This window comes from Micromys minutus (assembly GCF_963924665.1).
Source record: "Micromys minutus genome assembly, chromosome: 27".
Classification (NCBI taxonomy): Eukaryota; Metazoa; Chordata; class Mammalia; order Rodentia; family Muridae; genus Micromys; species Micromys minutus.
This window is the reverse complement of record NC_137962.1, coordinates 29,802,350-29,819,736: the sequence shown is the minus strand read 5'-3', so window position 1 is coordinate 29,819,736 and position 17,387 is coordinate 29,802,350. Positions and strand designations below refer to the sequence as shown.

The 17,387-nt window shown below is 39.3% G+C and overlaps 1 protein-coding gene across 1 annotated transcript in view; it reads right to left on the bottom strand.

Moving 5' to 3' along the window:
* Positions 1-17,387, bottom strand: part of SYT10 (synaptotagmin 10) — a gene marked incomplete at both ends in the record, with an annotated part of 58,313 nt that overhangs the window by 18,869 nt on the left and 22,057 nt on the right. Inside the window, one exon of the mRNA XM_080939410.1 lies at positions 10,057-10,624. Coding sequence (XP_080795536.1) covers positions 10,057-10,624 — 568 coding nt within the window. The remainder of the gene's footprint in view (positions 1-10,056; positions 10,625-17,387) is intronic.

Here is a 17,387-nt window from a genome sequence, read left to right as displayed (position 1 = left end):
CTAACTAAGCAAGTGAAGGACCTGTATGACAAGAACTTCAAACCTCTAAAGAAAGAAATTGAGGAGGATCTCAGAAAATGGAAAGATCTCCCATGCTCATGGATTGGAAAAATCAACATCTTAAAAATGGCCATCCTACCAAAAGCAATCTACAGATTCAATGCAATCCCCATCAAAATTCCAACCCAGTTCTTCATGGAACTGGAAAGATCAATGTGCAATTTCATATGGAATAACAAAAGACCTAGAATAGCGAAATCCATCCTCAACAACAAAAAAACATCTGTGGGAATCACTATCCCTGACCTCAAGCTATATTACAAGGCAATTGTGCTGAAAACTGCATGGTACTGGTACAGAAATAGGCACATGGATCAATGGAATAGAATAGAAGATCCAGAAATGAGCCCTCATGTATATGGTCACCTGATTTTTGACAAAGGAGCAGTAAACATTCAATGGAAAAAGGACAGCCTATTCAACAAATGGTGCTGGTCCAACTGGCACTCAGCATGCAAAAGAATGAAAATAGACCCGTTCTTATCACCTTGTACAAAGCTCAAGTGTAAGTGGATCAAAGATCTCCACATTAAACCAGATACACTGAAACTATTAGATGAGAAAGTAGGGAAAACCTTAGAACACATAGGTACAGGAGTAAATTTCCTGAACAAAACAGCAATGGCTCAAGCTCTAAGGTCAAAGATTAACAAATGGGATTTAATGAGATTGCAAAGGTTCTGTAAGGCTAAAGACATCGTCAAGAAAACAAAACGGCAACCAACAGAATGGGAAAAGATCTTTACCAACACCACATCAGATAGAGGCCTAATATCCAAGGTGTACAAGGAACTCAAAAAGCTAGACACCAGAGAATCAAATAACCCTATTAAAAAATGGGGTACAGAGCTAAACAAAACGTTTTCAGTTGAGGAACACCGAATGGCCGAGAAACACCTGAGGAAGTGCTCGACATCCTTAGCCATCAGGGAAATGCAAATCAAAACAACCCTGAGATTCCACCTCACACCAGTCAGATTAGCCAAGATCCAAAACTCAGATGACAGCAGATGCTGGCGAGGCTGCGGAGAAAGAGGAACACTTCTCCACTGTTCGTGGGCTTGCAAGCTAATACAACCACTCTGGAAATCTGTCTGGCGATACCTCAGAAAATTGGATATAGTACTACCTGAAGACCCAGCTATTCCACTTCTGGGCATATACCCTAGAGACACTTTAATACACAACAAAGATATATGCACCACAATGTTCATAGTGGCTCTATTAATAATAGCCAGAAGCTGGAAGGAACCCAGATGTCCTTCAGAAGATGAATGGATACAAAAATTGTGGTACATATACACAATGGAATACTACTCAGACACCAGAAACAATGACTTAACCAAATTCTTAAGAAAATGGCTGCATCTAGAGAATATCATCCTGAGTGAGATAACCCAGTCACAAAAGAACAGACATAATATGCAGTCACTGATAGTGGGATGCTAACCCCAGAGGCTTGCACTCCCCCAGAAACAACTCACAGACTGGATGAAGTCCAAGAAATAAAGAAAACAAAAAAATATACATATATTTACAAAACAAGAAGACTTTGACTATTTCCATGTTGCGTTTTGTTTTGCATGTACTTTACGCTTATTGTAACTATTAGGTTTTCAATGCATACTGTCAAGCCCTTGAAAAAAATCAAGTACTGACTAAAAAAAAATATTCACATGGTTTTATGCAAAAATTATTTCAATGTCTGAAAAAACAGTACTGACAAAAATGTATAATTTTAAGCAAAAAATATTTAAAATCTGTACATTTATCTTTGTTTTGTAAAATAAAGTCGTTAAAAAAAAGTGTAAACAACAATTAGCACAAAACGATGACCTGTGTCATCAAAATAAGAACATACATTTTGTATGTTCTACTCTAGTAAGAATTGTGCGCATTTGTTTTATTGCATTTTCTTTACGTGTTTAAGATGAGGCTTCTGAGAGGCTCCTGAAAATTCTCTAATTGTTATGTTACTGTGCGCAGTATGATTATAAGAATTTCTCTTCTTAGCCCTGTAGGAACTCTCATATTTCTGAGAAAACAACCACTGTAAAGCCTAATGCTCAGCACCCCATAACTTTTCTTCCAAAGAGTGTCTTTAACCCATTCAGTCCATATGTGCACTCACTTAGGTATGTGTTCACCATGACAATGTTCTAAGTGCACAGCTGGAAGGGGAGGAATATGGAGGGAGGTAACAAAGAGGCTGTCCTGAGGGTCTGTGCACTTGATTTCTTTGTCTTGGCTGTGATATCATTCTATATGATGTTTAATGAGTTGAAGTGATGAGATTCACAGATAATAAAGAGTATGATATATGTGAGTACCGTGATGAGGATTCAAAGATGGGAATGACTATCTCACATGGGGAAAAGAGATGAACGTGGTATTTAATGGCACTTAAGTGTAGGCTGCTGATGGCTTCTTAGGAAGGAAGAATCCGGAGGCATTAGTGAGATGGAAGAGCAGGGACATGGAAAAGTGGAAAGGATGCAGGTCCTGAATCAGAAATGATGGAGATGAAGCTGTAAAGCTTCAGGACAATCACAATAGTGCCTGCTATCCGAGGGTGAGGACCTGTGTTCAGTCCCCATGGAAATGCTTGCTGTGACAGTCCACATCTGTAATCCCGGTTTCAGGCAAGTAAAGAGTTATCTCCAGAGCCTTGCCAAGATGGCGAGCTCCAGCTTCAGCTAGAGACACTCTCGAAAATCTGGTGGAGAATGGAGGAAGACACCCAGCCTTAGCCTCTGACCTTTATATGCATGCTAACACAGAAGCACACTTACCTGCACACATTCATGGATATGTACACGGACATCAACAAAAGCTCTACACCCTCCATGTATTGATTCCCAAACATAAAGCAAAAAACTTGACCTCCTCAATTAATCACAAGTAAAAGGAGAACAGCTTCTACCTTACGAGGTCAAGCAAGTGTTTTTTTGTAAATGTATACAGAACACCAATGATGAAAGTGATACCAGTTACTCCGCTACTTTATCTTTTGTACCCAGTTATGAGGAGAAGAGAGAGAAGAAGTAAATTAAGTGAAAACAGGGATGGGAGATGTTGGCTGAGGGAAAGGATTGAATTCGGGGATGTATTGGGGAGTATACTAAATGAAGACTTATTGAAAAAAAAAAAACCATCGGTTGCTATGGTTACAGCAGTCATCACATTTACTCAGCACCCTAAATGTAGCCTGCCTTCCACATTTCCTTGAGGGTAAGGAAACAGATGGTTCTCTGTAGCATATTGCTAAAAGCAAGATGCGGTACTAAGTAGCTCAAGCGAACTCTTTTATAAAATTAATAGTCCCTTGTTCACCTCCGAGGAAATGAATTTAGAGTGAAATTCAAATGTTGTTCTGGGTTCGAAGGACTTACAAAATACTCATCGTTTCATCATGACACACCCCCCGAAATTTCATCTTGAGCAATCAATCCACCTACCCTTATGGGGTCTCAGTGTCCTTGGTATAAGATGGTACCCAGTAAGAAGAAGTGAATTATTTTCCAGCACTGATTGTTTATAAATGTAAACGCTAGTCAAAGTGAGGCCCATGGAGGATGTATAGTTAAAGCCTGCCCTAGAGTGCCTGAACCTGGAGCTGGAGAGATGGCACAGCAGGTAAGAGCAGTGGCTACTCTTCCAGAGGACCAGGGTTCAATTCCCAGTACCCACATGGTAACTTACAACCACCCAAACTCCATCCCCAAAAGATCTTACACCCTCTTCTGACCCCTACAGACACCAGGCACACACAGAGTGCAGAACAGCCGTGTCAGGCTTGTTTTGCTATAGTTAGTGGACACCCAGAATGGATCACAAAGGATCCGTTGATATGAATAGCTACAAAGAGGAAAAAGACACAAAATGTAGTTGTCAGTTCAATTGCTCAAAATATGCCAGATGGGGGAGGCGGTGCCCCTCAATTAGACAACATCTAGGTTCCTCGCACTGGAAATTAATGGGGAAGGCGTGAAGGTTAATGGATGTGAAATGCTATTTATATTGTGCCTTAATCAGATTGCCTGGAAGGAATACGGGCATTCTAAAAAGACCTGGTTCACCCCCATCCCCGTCCCCATACAAACAATCTGGGTTATTGAAATGATGCACCCAGGGACATGGAATTTCACTCCACAAAATCTCATGCTGTGAGAAGGGAAAGGGATTCTGGTGCCTTCTAGAGAGAGGGAGCTTGTCTCCTGGGAGGGGCTCTCACACATTCCCAACAACTTCTCAGACCGTCTTGTAAGAAAGACAGATGGGGTCATTGAGGAGGCAGAACCAAGGCTGCTTAATTATACATATCCCCTTTCCTTCCATTTGAAAGTCACCCTCCTGTCAGGACTGGAAGATAGACTTGGCAACGGGTGGGAAGGAAGGGGAGTAACTGGAGCTTTTTATTGCTTTCCCCAGTGTGGCCACCTTGAACTTGTTTCGTCTGCTTTCTGCCATTGCTTGCTTGCTTAGCTGGCTTTCTAAGTCTAGCTGGCTGAACATGGCTTACTGGGGCTGCTCAGTTCCAGGCTCCGATGTCCAACAACTCCAGTAATACTTGGTTCTGCTAAAAGCCTTAAAGGGATCTAGTGTGTGTCTTACAGAGACCTTACAGTACAAAGTCCAAACTTCATATCACGACACACATAGGCTTGAACATTTCACTAATTATTATTAATTATCATTACTGTCATTACTGATTTCTCACTTTGCTCCCACAATTCCCAAACTCTGATCCCAACTCTCTCAAATACCTTATCGGTCGTCAAAGATCCGAGAATCCACTACCATGTTCACAGTGACTGAGAACATCCCCAAGCTACTCGGCTGGTCATGGGGACACTAGTGATCAAGATAAACGCTCTCTCCCAAGGTCCTTACAGCTGATTCCGAACAAGTATCCTGACCTTTCAAAATGTCACGGAATTAATTAGGGAACAACAGAGAATAAAAAACACAGGTCTTTATCATCTTAAAGTATCTTAGGCATTTGGTGTTTTTTTTTTTTTTTAACAGAACAGTGATTAAAAAAAGACAACTGTTATTAATTCTTTCCAGTGTATCTAATTTTCAGAGGAGGCTGGCAAGTAGTCTGAGGAAAAGTGAAATGGATTGCAGCGGCTCTGGGGTAGGAGGAGAGACAGGGATCGGGCTATGCAGGAAGTACTTCCAAGGGCAATGTCAACCAATATGTCTGAATAATAACCCAGCTGTAATCTAAATGGCTCTCTGATGCACCACCTGGACTTGGATTTTCTGGGTTTTGCTGTTTGCCTGTTTTCTGTTTTTTTTTTTTTTTTTTTGAGACTTGAAAACTCTCTTCATGGTTAAGGATGACCTTGAACTTCTGATCCTTCTGCTGTTCTCTCTCAGTGCCGGTATTACAGGTGTCTGCTCATACTCAATGATAGGATGCCAGAAACGAAAATTTGGGCTTTGTACACGCAAAGCCAACATTCAGCCAACTAGAACTTTATATCTCAACTTTAATTTTCTCTGCTATCAGGATGAGTTCCACTTCCATGGCAATACAAAAGGTAGCAGGAGGGGAGGAGTTTAAACTAACATGTAGCCTGTGTCTGTGGTACTGCCTCCTGGTCTCCGGTTACACAGCGAGCCAAACATCCCAGTCACCCACCTTGTGCCACATATATTTACTTAAAAGCAAATTGGAATTTGGTCACTTTAAAAAATTTAACGGTGAATATATCACCTCATAGTTGATGTTTAGGAGAAAGTTTGTTAATAGCAAAGTCTACAAATGGCATTATTTTGATCCTGTGACAGGTCTAGTATTAGTGGAGGAAAAATGAAGAATATAGCCTCAGAATAAAAAGTTCACTAAAAATTTAAGTGCTCATGTAAACATAATAATAGATGATAAGATGTCCGTATTTACATGCAGCTCATAGATGATAAGATGTCTGTATTTACATGCAGCTCATAGATGATAAGATGTCCATATTTACATGCAGCTCATAGATGATAAGATGTCCATATTTACATGCAGCTCATAGATGATAAGATGTCCATATTTACATGCAGCTCATAGATGGTAAGATGTCCATATTTACATGCAGCTCATAGATGGTAAGATGTCCATATTTACATGCAGCTCATAGATGGTAAGATGTCCGTATTTACATGCAGCTCATAGATGGTAAGATGTCCGTATTTACATGCAGCTCATAGATGGTAAGATGTCCGTATTTACATGCAGCTCATAGATGGTAAGATGTCCGTATTTACATGCAGCTCATAGATGGTAAGATGTCCGTATTTACATGCAGCTCATAGATGGTAAGATGTCCGTATTTACATGCAGCTCATAGATGGTAAGATGTCCATATTTACATGCAGCTCATAGATGATAAGATGTCCGTATTTACATGCAGCTCATAGATGGTAAGATGTCCGTATTTACATGCATCTCATAGATGATAAGATGTCCGTATTTACATGCAGCTCAATGGGAACATTAGGAGCTCTGAAAGGCTGGCACCGCTCATCCACATACCACTTGGCAAGTCCTGTGCTATAAAATAATCTATTAAGATATCTTATAGCCACAAACCCGCTCAAAAGGCTATATGAACACATGTCTCTTTTCCTTGTGTCTTGGAAGAATCTTTAAATGCTTCTGGAGATGGTTGTTGCTATAAATGTTGACTTACTAGAAGGCCAAATAAGTAAATGGTCAAAATGTATATTTATTGATAAAAAGAATTAGGTCAGTGAGGGGGCTCAGAAGGCTGAGGGACTTGCTGCCAAGCCTGATGACTTGAATTCAAGCCCTCCAACCCATGTTGCAGAAGAAGAGAAACCAATTTCTACAAGTTTTCCTATGACTTCCACTCATGCATATATGTATTCATGTGCAAACATGTGTGGATACACATACATATGAAATGAATGGATGGAGGAACAAATAAATGAATAAGTAAATGTTTTGAAGGAATTGTTTTTCTCATTTATAGACCCAATGGCTTCTGGCTATGTGTGGGAAGTCTACATGTAAATATACAAAGTGTTTGTTTTCATAGCAATTTAAAAATTCACTTAAATGCACCAACTAAACATTGAATAAGAACCTCGCATTTTAAATATGAAAAATGTCTCACAGATTATTATTTTTATAATCATCCCCATGGTTCTTAACACTTTTGACAGTAAGTAGTGATCGTCATTAAATTCTATATAACTAAATCTAAGCGTGTGATTTTCCTTTCCTGTCACAGAAATGGTCACCTAGGGTATACTGTGCTAGTCTTAGAGCCTTCCTAAAGTCAGCAGTTTTTCTGTGTTCATTAAGAGGAGATGAGCAGATTGCTTTATGTATGATATGGAGTTAATATGATGATCTATAAAATGAAACATTTTTTATCCATAACAAGCACACACTCCTGATGTCTTCTTTGTTATTTAATAACAAACTTTAAGAGAAAAAAAAAGCGACAATTCCTTATATTAACCCATGTGATTCTCACTGAAGATACTCATCGATCTTGATTTGTTTTCTCTTCCTAGTGCCGTTTTCTTCAGAATTCTGTTGCCATCCCTGGATGATTTTAAATAAAACACACACTTGGACTGGGTGTGGGTGGAGGATTGCTTTATTCCTTTATTTGTCTCATTTTAGATTTCTTCCTCAACTCAAACCGATGTTTACTCTTATTTATCTCACTTTAAAATTGAATATGAACTCGACAGAGGAAGTTTTTGGTGACTACTTATATAATAAGAACAAAGTTATATGGAGCTCAGGCTTCGGGAAGAAAAATGATTTCCTGGAATGGGCGGTCTTAGTTTCTTGGGAAGATCTTGGGAAGGGCTTTAGATATATGAGGGGAAATGCTCTAGAGACACTCTGATGCATGTATCTCCTAACACAATGATCATGTGCCTTTTACTTAAGCATTTGTTCCTTTTCATATCTAATTTGCATGTTATTTCACCTTTGCAAGCTTCTGTAGGACGTGGGTGATGGGATTCTCTGTTGGCTATCCATTTCTTGCCTTTTTACTTCCTTCTTTCCAGAAAACCCTACAATTGCAACTTGAATTCATAGATGTCCGAATAGGAATAGAACTTTTTTTTTTGAGGCAGATTTTGATCTGCACTAATATTTGCTTTTTATTGAAAAGTAATATAAGTAAAAAATGTAAAATTGTTTCATGAACAGTTACAGTGGTACATACGTGTACTATCAGAACCTGGAGGGCAGAGGCAGGAGATCATGACTGTAAAGCCAGCCTGGGTTTTATAGTGAGTTTATTAGAATAATAATATATGATATATAGAAATAATACATAAAATAATAGCCATGAGAATTTATTCTTCCTTCCTCTCTTTTATTAAAGATATACTTATTTTATGTATGTGAGTACACTGTTGCTGTCTTAAGACACACCTAAGAGGGCATCGGGTCCCATTACAAACAGTTGTGAGCTACCATATGGTTGCCGGGAATTGAACTCCGGGCCTTTGAAAGAGCAGCCAGGGCTCTTAACCACCAAGCCATTTTTCCCAGCCCTTCCCTTTGTTTCTTCAAGAATATAGAGAAACAATGAACCAATAACTGAAAATGTTATGACAATGTTGCAACACTGCAGTTGCCACACAATCTGTAATAGTAACAATTACTTCAAATACCACCTCAGGAAAATACCAATAGAAAGAAAACCAGGAAAGGGGTTATTTTGAATTTATAAATTTTTTTTTTCTTTTAAAATAAACAAAATAAACCGTTGTTTCTATTCAACATCAATTTTGGTAAGATGTTAAGACAAACCGATAAGCCTATCAAGACAACCCGATGGTAAGGAGTAAAATGGTCCCACTTGAAAATTAATAAATCGAAACAAGTTAGTAATCAAACCAGAGAGCAAGTGGCTAATTCCTTTTCTGTAATTCTATGGTAGACAGTCAGCCTTCTAAAAGTGGATTGGAAGAACTCACTTAAAAAAAAAGATTTATGCTTAATCTAAGTGTGTAACAAGAAAATAATTGCATGAATAACATATTTAATTACTGTACATTTTGGCCAACGATATTGTTCAGCAGGCAAAGGCATGTGAAGTGTAAGTCTGGGAATATGAGTTAGATCCATGGACGGCATGTCAGTGTAGAAAAGAACCCACTCCACAGGGTTGTCCTCTGACCTCTGTAAGTGCCTGTCTTGGTACATGCACATACTCTGCATGTATGTAAGGGTACACACACACACACACACACACAATCAAATGCACTCACAAACACACTAATAATCTAAAAAATTTAAAACAATAAAGGTCATGCATCGAGACACAAATTAGCATGGAACAGAATCAGTGCCAAAATAAAAATTCAGTAAAACCATAATTATTTTAATGCATTCAGTGCAGAAACAGGAAATCAAAACATTTACATAATTGGCAGCATTGTTGATTACTTTATTTCTATTCTGTTTTTACTGCTTTCAAAAAGCTTCAATACCATTTCATTTTGTAATTGAAAAAAAATACATATCATGAAAAAGTAATTCTAATATGGAGAATTCTCTTTTGATCCTTTAGCCCCCAGATACTGTGACCATGCACAGCCCATGGAGGCCCCTAAAGTCATGGGCTGTTTCAGGTCAAACCACGTTGCATCAGCAAATATTTCAGGTCTGACCCGTGAAATAAAATTACTTTAAGTGATAAAATTCAACATCACTCATGGAGAGACTGGCACCGGGGGCAGGTTACATGTATTTTCGTAAAAGAGAAAAGTCTTCCCATTTGGAGTAGCATGTTAAAGCTACTTTGTTGTTCGTGCACCTGCTAATGTTACCTGTACCATATTAGGTACCCAAGTTATATTGCTACGTAATCAAATACCACCTTTGCAGAAACTGGGAGTTTACGTTCTACAGCATTACAGAATTTACTGTAATAATGTGGGCAATGATTGGTCTTAAATATCACCAGCGGTCAAAGAGAAGTTGGAAGGCTTATTACTTACTGTGGTAGCACAGTGGATATCTTTCCATACCGTGGCTTCCCTGGAGAGATCAGAGACTTCAAATAAATTATCAAGAATCACTTCCCCAATCATGTCGTGTCTGGAAAATCTGTCAAAATCATATATACTAAAGTGTAGTTTGCGGTTGCTTAGCTGATCGTAAACCACCGGAAACTGAAACAGCTCATCGAACAGAGGGTTTAAAGTCTTTCGGTGCACACGGGTCTGAAATTTCTTCTTCCTGTCTGGAAGGAGATAGATCTTCACATAAGGATCGGAAGTTCCTGTGAAATCTTTAGCTGGGAGATCTAAAGCTTTGATAATTTTAACAACTAGGAGTTCATTTTCATAATCGTACTGGAGAGCAAAGTTAAGTTTCCCGCAGGTTTGGACGTCGTCTTTTCTGTTGCCCTCGGAGTCAACTGATTTCTGCTTGTAGAGTTCCGGTTTTATCCTCCCGATGCTGGTTCTTGTTTCTCCTCTTTGTAAGACAGGTTCAGTGCCCATGCTAAAGTCAACACTGGAGACGTTCATTTGCCTTGGTAGGTGTCTCCTGAAGGAATTGTGGCTGTACACACACATACACATATACACAGAAATCATTTAGGTTAGTCACTTCCGAGGTAGTTTTGAACTGGCAATATGCACCCTCCCCACACGACAGGGTCAGGAGAAAAAAAATGTCATCATTCTCGTGCGGGATTATTAGGTCTATGTCTTTGTCTCACACTCAAATGATGCAAAGGGGCTAGCTAGCTTGAGGAACCAGAATGTCAGTTATCAAAGAAAAAGTTTGAAAATGGATAATCGAAACATACAGATGTACAGTGTATAGAGGTTTTGCTATTTCTCACTCACAAGCACATCATTAAACACCATGGGGAAGAAACAGGATTCTCAACATGTCCTACCATTCTTCTCCCAACTCAAGGAGACTCAGCACTTTCTCCCTGTTGATGCCAGAGCCGTTCCCCCTCCTAAAATCTCTAACAGCACTAAATAATGTGCTATATTAAGTAAGTGTGAAAATACTTAAAAATATTCATATATGCTTTATATAACATTTCACTTAAACATAACATAACCTATGTGTGTATACCAAACTTCAAAGCTTACTTGGTTGCAGTATCTTGTTATATTTTAGGAGGGTTCCACCCCACTTTTAAAAATAGCTATCTAAATCTGAAATGGAATAAGGATGCTGAATTTGTAAGCCAAATTCCATGGTGTAAAATATCTAATTAAGTATATTATTAAAGGATATTTTGTAATATATATCATATATGTTGAAAACGGCAATATAAATATTGTAACAGTTTATGCTATATTATATAATAATGGCTAAATCAAATTTTGACCATAATTGAAAAACTATTTTTATAGAAAGAAATATACTAGACATAGTAGACCTGATAAAAATAGCTACTAATTAAAACTATGGCTAATTTAAAACTCACTATTTCAGTTTCAGTAATGGAATATTTACCACATATATGAAATTCTTTACTAAAACTTCAAAACTGCAAATCATAATGCATTCTGTCTTCTTAGACCTCTCCCATTATAATTCATTAGACATACAATGTAATACATATTGATCCTACATCTATTGCAAAATAAAAGACCAGCAACCTAAATTATATTCAGAATAAGATCAGAGATAATTTATAAAACAGGAGGAAAAATTTTCCATAGGCTCCATTGTTGTTTGGAAACATTAAAAGTGGCCCACTATAACCCAATTTGCAGGGAGAGTACAGGGTACTAATCACTACATAATTGGCAAGCCCTAAGGCTTCTTGAGAAAGTTCATTAGGCAACAACATTCCTCCTAAACTCACTTTACTTGTCCAACAATTTTGATTCATATGAACAGAACCTGAAAGACCCTAATTATTGAGTGTCCTAAGCTTATTTCATGATTTCAAAGGCTTTCAAATATAACAGTTTAATCCTTTTGTTTTTCCTCTTAAAACTTAGAAATGTCTTCTTTGTGCCTCAGAATGTAATGTGCATGGTCATGAAGTCACTAATAGGACCCACTTCTACAGAGCCCCTCTTAATGGAATAAAACTGTAGTGTTACTTTTATTCAAGTAGCAGTGCCCTAATTACAGGGTAATTGGTGCACATTCTAAGTCAGTCCAGCTAGTTGGTTATCATGACAACACATAGCTCTCGCTCCCAAACTCCTCCCCCCAGTATCCTTTCTCTTGGAATGACTGATTAGCAAGTGTTCAAATACACTGCATCTTTTACTCTTCAGACTTCCGAGGATTCATGCAGGTGCTCTTGGAGAAGTGTTGGGCCTTAAAGGACTACAACTGGGCCCTAGGGATGTCCTCTACACTTCACTGCTTGATAGAAACCTGCCTCAGACTTCTCGTGGTTGCTGATACTTTCTCTACATCCATTATTCTACTGTGTCTTGGCCTGAAATATTCCACTGTTCTTGTCTGCCTTTACCACAAGATACAGTTTAGAAATAAATGGCACTTCACTGACTTGTCAGCTAAGCACTTCTTTACGGTAACCTCCTGTTATTAGCCCTGTATCTATATTCAAAGCATTCCCTTAAAACTCTCTATTAGTCCCCCAGTTCCTTACCACTTTGAAAACTTCTATTTTAAATTCCACTATATACACGTTTCTTCCCAAAGCTTGATCTCTAAGTTCAATGCACTACACCCCTACAGGAATGTTTTATATCTTAGTCACCATTGTGCAAACAGTTCGATTGTGTCTCATCATTATCTGGAAATTATATTACAGCTCCAATGGAGCATACTTTTGACCAGTATTTCCTACCTTTTTATGTTCCTTTGAGACAGACTGGACACTTGTCATCAAGTAGAGAGGAGTAGTGATGAGGAATTGGAAAGAAGCATTTGTTATAAGGAGGAAAAAAAAAGACGTAGCAACAGGTGATGATATGGTATGAGATGAAGGGATTGGCTGTTGTCCACTGCTGTGATAAAATATGGGGAGAAAGGGTTTGTTTCAACTTAGCCTCTCAGGAACACTCCATTACTGAGGGAATTCAGGGCAGGAAGTCAAGGCAGGAAACCAGAGGTAGGGATGGAAGCAGAAGCTATGGCGGAATGCTGTTTACTGGCTTGTTTCTTGTGGATTGCTCAGTTTACTTTGCAATACAACCCAGGAGTTTCACCCCTCAGAAAGCCAGGACCCCCTCATGCTGATCATTAATCAAGAAAATTTCCTTACAGACTTGCTGCAGGTAGTCTGGACAGAAGCATTTGAAGGACTGGAGTTTCTCTTCCCAGATAACTCTAATTTGTACCAAGTTTTAAAAAAGAAGAAACAAACAAACAAAAAAACCAAGCATGACATTTGACTCCCTGTGGACTAAGCACAGTAATGTATCTGTATTCTGCGGTAAACATTCCTTTAAACCTTAGGATCTCATATTAATACTAATACCACAATATAAAGCATAAACAAAGTTAGAATTCCATATTATCTAAAACTTAAAACATTCAAAAGTTTGGTATCAGAAAAACATCTGAGATATCTCTATTGTGGACTCCTGTAAAAAAAAAAGTTACTTTTTTTTTTTATTCCGAGAATGAAGAAATAGGAGATAATCACAAGCAAATCAAAGCAAAGCTAAATTCAAGTTCACAGGTATGAATAGAAGGGCAAAACTCAAAGGAAAGACTTACAGGTAGAATGAATCAAGCAGAAGATAGCCTGTCGGGACTTGAAGATAAAGCACAAGAGTGGGGAAAAATCAAATTTCTTTCTCTCTCTCTCTCTCTCTCTTTCTCTCTCTCTCTCTCTCTCTCTCTCTCTCTCTCTCTCTCTCACACACACACACACACACACCATTTGGAAAGGTAGGACTCCATAAAAAGATCAAAGTATTGGATTACAGGCGTGTATACTCAAGCCAACTACATAGAGTATACACTCAGCAATATCATAGAAAAAAACCTCCCCAAACTAGGGAAAAACCATACACATACAGATAGAAGAAGCACACAACTAAATAGACAAAGCCAGAAAAAATACTAAAACTGCTAGAAGAAAACATAGGCAGTGCCTACATGGTACAGATGTAGGAAAGGACATCATGAATAGGATTCACACTTTACCCAAGGAACAAGGGACTTATAAAACTAAAATGCTTTTGCACAACTTTAAAAAAATCAGCAAGGTGAAGATGAAATACACCAAATGACAGAGCAACACATCTGACTGAGCATTCACTTCTAAAATATACAGAGCTCTCTCTCTCTCTCTCTCTCTCTCTCTCTCTCTCTCTCTCTCTCTCACACACACACACACACACACACACACATACACACACACACACACAGAGAGAGAGAGAGAGAGAGAGAGAGAGAGAGAGAGAGAGAGAGAGAGAGTCATAAAACAAAGGACTCAATCAGAAAATGGGCCTAGGACCTGAACATAGAATTCTCAAAAGAAGGGAGAAGAAAAACAAGAGGAAGTGAAAGAAAAAGAAGAAAAAGAGGAAAAGTAAAAGGAAAAAGGAGGAGAAGGAGGAGAAGAAGGAGAAGAAGAAGAAGAGGAAGAGGAAGAAGAAGAAGAAGACCCTCCTTCACTTTTTGTTGTTTGTGGGGTTGTTGTAAACTGGTCCTGCCACTCTGGAAATCAGTGTGGAAAATTCTCTGAAAAGCCAAGAACAAACCTACCACATGACCCAACTTTACTGCTCATTGGACTATGTGTAAAGGATTCCGAGTTCTACTCCACAGATACTTACTCAGCCATGTTAATTGATGTTCTCTCTAGTCACAATAGCTAGGAAATGGAAACAATCTAAACTTTCAGCAGGCAAATGGATAATGAAAACGTGGTGCACACACATTATGGAATACTATTCCGCTACACAGAAAGTGAGACCATGAGATTTTCTGGTAAGTGGATGGAACTAGAAAAACGGTGTTGCTGAGCAAATTAATCCAGTCCCTGAAAGACAAACACTACACATTCTAGCTCATCCGAGGCTCCTAACACCAAATCTTCAGATGTGAGAATATATCTCGGAGTAACTACAAACCCAGGAAAGTTTTAAAAAGGGAACATTTTTCAGGGTGCAGGAGCAGTAGAGGAAGGAACACAAGTGATCTGAAGGGTGATGGGAAGATGGAGAAAGACGGAGATTAACAAAGAAGATGAAGGAGAAAAACAGTAAGGATGTCTGAAAAAAATCATAAAGAATAATACAATCATCACCTACCTAAAGATTCTTATAATAAAGTATAAGTATTAATTATAAGTAAGCCAGTTCATCATACTTGAAATCAAATTTTCTCATCTTGGCTGACTATGCTCCTTCCAAGAACCAAATATCATCTAACAAAAGCCTCAACACTTGTCATGCAAAGCCCTTTTATTTTTTGAGCCAGAGTAGTCCAAAAGACTCCCAAGATATTGTAGACTACTGTTAGTGCCTCTGGCTGCTTCCCCACCCCCACCCCAGTGGAAAGTGAGTTCTTATCGCTGAAGACACCATGCACTTCAGACACAGCACCCAGAGACCTTGAGATGGATCTGACCTGAGTGTCCTCCCTGGGGACTGTCTTTCATGGTACTGTAAGCTTTCCTGTGCAAGCTTCCAAAGAATGGAAGCAACCAACAGACCTACCCAGCTATGGTATCTATGAACCATAACAGTGACTATCATGGCATGACACCTCTAAGTTCTCCAAGACTCGAGAACCACGCAGCAAGTGGGACAATGTGCGTGGTACTGGAATCTAGCTACTTACTCAGGACTGGTGGAGTCGTAAATCCTAGAGATCCTTTAACTACATTAGTAAACCAGTAAAAAGCACTAACTAAGTCTAAATATTTGTTCTTCTATCCACAGTATCTCTCAACCCTCATTAAGGAAGCCTCTCTTGTAACAGACGGAGGCCACAACAGAGACCCACAACCAACCAGAATGCACTGATGTGGGGCCGGGTCACAGATGATGCATCTATAAAACATCCCTGCAGCTCAAAGCTCAGGGAACACTGAGAAAGGGGGCGGGGGGAATGGTGAGATCAGAGAGTTGTATGACCGTGTCTCCTAGAAATGCCAGAAGCTAGACCCAGAAAATCTCTCCAACATCAGTGTCTAAGCGTTGAGTGAGCGCAACGAGAGACATGCCAAAGAGGATGGGGGAAGCCTATTGGGCCTCACATCGGATGGGGGAAGCCTATTGGGCCTCACAGCGGATGGGGGAAGCCTATTGGGCCTCAGAGCAGATGGGGGAAGCCTATTGGGCCTCACTCAGTCGGACACAGAGAGCTACAGGCTGTTAGGGAATGCTTAGAGTGAGGGAAGTAGTCTATCCCAGGAAACTGAATGCCCACTGCCTATCCAATACCAAATGGTACCCCCTGAAAACACGTAACATTACATAGACTAAGCAGGCTCCGTTTCTGTTTAGGAACATATATGCACACAGAGCAAGTAGGGACACAGGGACACAGCAGGGTTTGGATGGAGGAAGACAAAAAAGGTAAATGACACAATCACATTAAACGGCCAGAAGAACTTTTAAAAAATTATTACTAACCTAAAATATAATAATATAACAAAAATTTGACTATGTTTTTATTATTTTTAGAACTTTTAAATGTGTTCTGATGGAACTTATTCTGGGATTAGGTTTCTGTACTCAGAGTGGCAAGTTAGGCTTTCCCTTACGTTGCAACACTTTTTAAAAAAATTAATTTAATCTCATTTTTATTGGATAGTTTTTGTATTTACATTTCAAATGTTATCCCCTTTTCCCCTGTCCCCCCTCTTCCATCTCCCCTTCCCCTGCTTCTATGAGAATGCTCCCCCTCCCACCCACTCCTCCTTCAACACCCTGGTATCCCCCTTCACTGGGGAAATGAGCCTTCAGAGGACCAAAGGCTTCTCCTCCTATTGATGCCAGACAATGCCGTCCTCTGCTTCATATGCAGAGGAGTCCCCCCATGTATATACTTTTTGGTTGGTGGCTTAGTCCCTGGGAGCTCTGGGGGGTCTGCTTGGTTGATATTGTTCTTCCTATGAGGTTGCAAATCGCTTCAGCTCCTTCAGTCCTTTCTCTAACTGCTCCACTGGGGACCCTGTGCTCAGTCTGATAGTTATCTGCAAGCATCTTAATCTGTATCAGTAAGGCTCAGGAGACATCCATAGCAACACTCGTTTGACCATCTTTTGACTATCACAAACCCATCTCCTGGGTGAGCTGAGCTGCTCTGGTACCCTCTGTTCTCCTTGTGTTTTAGTGCCTGGTCTATTGGAATTACCTGCTGTTTCTCCTGCCTGCCATTCTTCAGTATTTTATTAGACTGTGACATT